The sequence below is a fragment of the Oryzias melastigma genome, unplaced genomic scaffold, assembly GCF_002922805.2.
Source record: "Oryzias melastigma strain HK-1 unplaced genomic scaffold, ASM292280v2 sc00342, whole genome shotgun sequence".
NCBI classification, from domain to species: domain Eukaryota; kingdom Metazoa; phylum Chordata; class Actinopteri; order Beloniformes; family Adrianichthyidae; genus Oryzias; species Oryzias melastigma.
Genome location: NW_023416940.1, coordinates 77,911 through 81,530, shown reverse-complemented (window position 1 = coordinate 81,530; position 3,620 = coordinate 77,911). Strand labels below are relative to the sequence as shown.

General features: G+C 43.8%; 1 protein-coding gene across 1 annotated transcript; it reads right to left on the bottom strand.

Annotated features, from left to right (window-relative positions):
* Positions 1 to 23: 23 nt before the first annotated feature.
* LOC118598334 (HLA class II histocompatibility antigen, DR alpha chain-like) lies at positions 24 to 2,205 on the bottom strand. The gene is made up of 4 exons (XM_036210977.1): positions 2,098 to 2,205; positions 1,227 to 1,475; positions 263 to 541; positions 24 to 190 (listed from the first exon to the last, which is right to left on the bottom strand). Exons 1-4 carry the CDS (start codon positions 2,147 to 2,149, stop codon positions 69 to 71), a joined length of 702 nt encoding a protein of 233 aa, XP_036066870.1. The 5' UTR covers positions 2,150 to 2,205; the 3' UTR covers positions 24 to 68.
* Between the last annotated feature and the right edge of the window lie 1,415 nt (positions 2,206 to 3,620).

Genomic DNA, 3,620 nt, shown 5'->3' with positions numbered 1-3,620 from the left:
AGGATGATTGACAGTAAATCTTCTGATCCGATCTATCTACAGGCGATGACATCATCAGCATCCTCCAATCAGCTGCACTCGTTCCCTTTGATGAGGAAGAAGGTTCCTGCAGCCACGCCCAGCAGGCCCACCGTCAGACCCAGTCCACAGAAGACGGCGGGTCCAACACCGGCTTGGGTCTTCTCCACATCTGCAGAGAGAGGAAGAGGAAGATGAGGGCGGAGCTTCTCGCCGCCATCCTGCAGCGTGACGCTCCGCTCACCCCAGATCTTGGTCTGGACCTCGGTCAGAGCCGGATGCTCCACGGAGCAGCTGTACAGGTCTCCCAGCTGAGGGACGAACTGCAGGCTGGAGGTCTGGGTGAAGGTCCCGTCACTGCTGGGATACGGGACGTTGATGGTTCCTGAAACCTCCTCACCGTTCCTGGTCCAGGACACGTTGACCGGAGCCGGGTAGAACCCGGACACGTGGCAGATCAGAGTGTTCTGCTCCCCCAGCTCCACCTCGTCTCTGCTGTAGACCACCACGTTGGAGGGGGGGTCTGGGGGGAGGAGTTTAGAAATCTTCAGGTTTACTGACAGAACATTTTAAAAAATTGAATCATCTGCAGACGTCTGGATCTCTCAGAGAAACCTTCAGGATCTTCAGATGAAGAAAAAAGTTCCTCTAAACAAACAACAACCGTGATCTCCATGACAGGATTCTCCTAAAGCCTGCTTAGGATCTGACCTCCAGAGGTCAGAGGTCAAACCTGGATCCTCAGATGTTCTCCTGACTCTCAGACTGAACCGAGCTCATGAAGATTCTGCTGAGGAGAATACAGCACTGAAGGTCCAACAGAACCACTGATCTTCTCTCAGAACCAGAACTGAAGTATTCAGGTTTCTGGTTAAAGAACTTAAGCAGGTTCTGTCTGATCCAGTTCTGCTAAGACCTGAAGATCTTCAGCGGGAAGTTCTGACAGAACAGAACTGTGGTTCCTGAGAATTCTGCTGATTTATGATGATGCTGTAAGGATGAAGAACTGACCCATCAGAACATTTACCTCAGAACCACGAAGAACCTGAATCCTGGATCAGAACTCTGACAGAAACCTGATCTTCATGATCATTTACTGTAATGTTTCCTCTGATCAATAATCTGATCAGTAATCAATAACAGTGATTGATCTTCATTCTGATCCTGAGACTCAGATGAAAGATGAAGAAGAAAAGGTTCTGGTTTACCTAATTCCAAAGGAAGATCCTTCATGCCGATTTCACAGGTTCTTAGGTTCTGTTTGCAGATCTGTTGATTAGCCACAGCTCCCTCATATGTTCCTTCTACATAACTGGTATGATCCACAAAAGGAGGCTGAGGTTCGACTCCAGTCTTCTTCTTGAAGTCTGCGTACCAGAGCTCTTCTCCATCCAGAGAGTACATTTCCTCTCCATCAGAATCTGAACAGCCGCTGATCCAGAGATCCTCATGAAGAACTGAAACACAAGAACCGGATCAGCCTCTGTGTGATAGTACAGTTGTGTGTCAGTGTTGTGTAGTCATTGTGTAGTCGTTGTGTAGTTGATGTGTAGTCGTTGTGTAGTCATTGTGTAGTCGTTGTGTAGTTGATGTGTAGTCGTTGTGTAGTCGTTGTGTAGTCGTTGTATAGTCGTTGTGTAGTCGTTGTGTAGTTGATGTGTAGTTGTTGTGTAGTTGTTGTGTAGTCGTTGTGTAGTCGTTGTGTAGTCGTTGTGTAGTTGATGTGTAGTTGTTGTGTAGTCGTTGTGTAGTCGTTGTATAGTCGTTGTGTAGTCGTTGTGTAGTTGATGTGTAGTTGTTGTGTAGTAGTCATGTAGCCGTTGTGTAGTCATTGTATAGCCGTTGTGTAGTCGTTGTGTAGTTGTGTGTCAGTGTTGTGTAGTCGTTGTGTAGTTGTTGTGTAGTTGATGTGTAGTCGTTGTGTAGTCGTTGTGTAGTCGTTGTGTAGTCGTTGTGTAGTCGTTGTGTAGTCGTTGTGTAGGCGTTGTGTAGTCGTTGTGTAGTCGTTGTGTAGGCGTTGTGTAGTCGTTGTGTAGGCGTTGTGTAGTCGTTGTGTAGTAGTCATGTAGCCGTTCTGACCTTGAGCCGAGGCTCCCAGGATCCCACACACCAGCAGCAGCAGCAGCTTCATCTTCTCTTCTCACTCTCAGACTGAACTGAACTTCTACACAACTCTGCTGTAACTCTGACTGCAGCCAATCACAGAGCAGAGCTGCAGTGATGTCATCAGTAACCAGGAAGACTCACAGGCTGCAGAACAGAACCAGATTACAGATTAAGTTTGATCAAAACCTCTGAGGATCTGGAAGGTTCTGATCAGGGAAATGGATCATTGATCACAGACTGACTGATCCAGTAATCTGATTACTCTGAGTAATCTAATTACTCTGACTGCAGTGTAAATGTTCTGCTGTGTTCTGTTCTATAGTTCAGTTTATGTTGGTTCTGTTCATGTTCTGAATCCAGACTTCATCAGATCAGAAGCTTTCAAACTATGGAGTCTTGTTTAGGACAAATCTGAGGATGAATTTTTTTTTTTTTTTTAACCAAATGTAAATAATTACAAGATAAATGTTTGTCAGGGTTAGGGGATAAAAACAATAAAGTTTATTTAAAATAAATCCTTCAGGTTCCAGTCATAAATTCTGTATTTTTAATATATTTATTCACTTTTCTTCAACATAATTTTGTTCTCAGGGTCACAGGTTTGATTCTCTAACTTCTTCTCAGCTCGTTTGTGTCGACTGCTCTCTTCTTTGAAATCTGACACCTTCTCACAGATGGGAGGAGCTTCTGCAGTGCTGGTTACCATTGGCTGTTTGAGTGACAGCTGAGTGATTCATGTTGGTGTAGTTCTTTAGTCTGACGGTCCTGTGGTGTAGAAGTCTGATCTGATCAGATCAGATCCTGTAAACCTGTTAGTCTGGATTTATACAGATGAAATGTTTTATTTTGAAAATATCTCTGTGAAAATAAAATCCATCAGGTTAATGTGTCTCTGTATCTACAAATACATCATATAATCTATCAGATCCTCAAAATGGATTCCATCAGGATTGAAGGATCACGCTGACAGGACACTAACTGTTATAAACAATTTAAAAGATTCTGTCTGAATGAAATAAAAACAAAGAATTATAAATTAGGATTTAGGTTGTCATGGAAATTATACATTTGCTTATGTCTCATCCTCTGAGTCTTGTTTTCTTGTTGTCAGAACACCCTGACCACGATGTGTAAACATTTTGATTTCATTAGAACATCTTGTTCATATTAGATATGGCATTTACGCTCCCGTCTGGAAGCTTCCGATTAACTGCTGATTATATGACTGTATAAAATGTGAACGTCCTTCATCACAGATCAGGGCTCTGCAGACCTCTCAGCCATGCTCGTCAGCGTGTACTTTTCTCTGCTCTGTTTAATAAACTTTCATGAAAACGTTTGACATTTCTTCATGCTGTCCTCTATCTTTTACATCGATCCCTGTCCTACCTGGATGTGAGGGGTTGTGTGGTGAGGATGCTGTTTTTTGACTTCTCCTTTAACACTATCCAACCCCTCCTGCTCCAGCAGAAGCTCCTATCCCAGGCTGTTGACCC

Bases quoted from the DNA above. Each gene is read 5' to 3' on its own strand.
- LOC118598334 (XM_036210977.1), bottom strand. From the start codon at position 2,149: ATGAAGCTGCTGCTGCTGCTGGTGTGTGGGATCCTGGGAGCCTCGGCT. The intron at 542-1,226 runs GTAAACCAGAAC...TCCTCCCCCCAG, and splicing joins GGATCTTCCTTTGGAATTAG to ACCCCCCCTCCAACGTGGTG. The intron at 191-262 runs GTGAGCGGAGCG...CTCTCTCTGCAG, and splicing joins GGTCCAGACCAAGATCTGGG to ATGTGGAGAAGACCCAAGCC.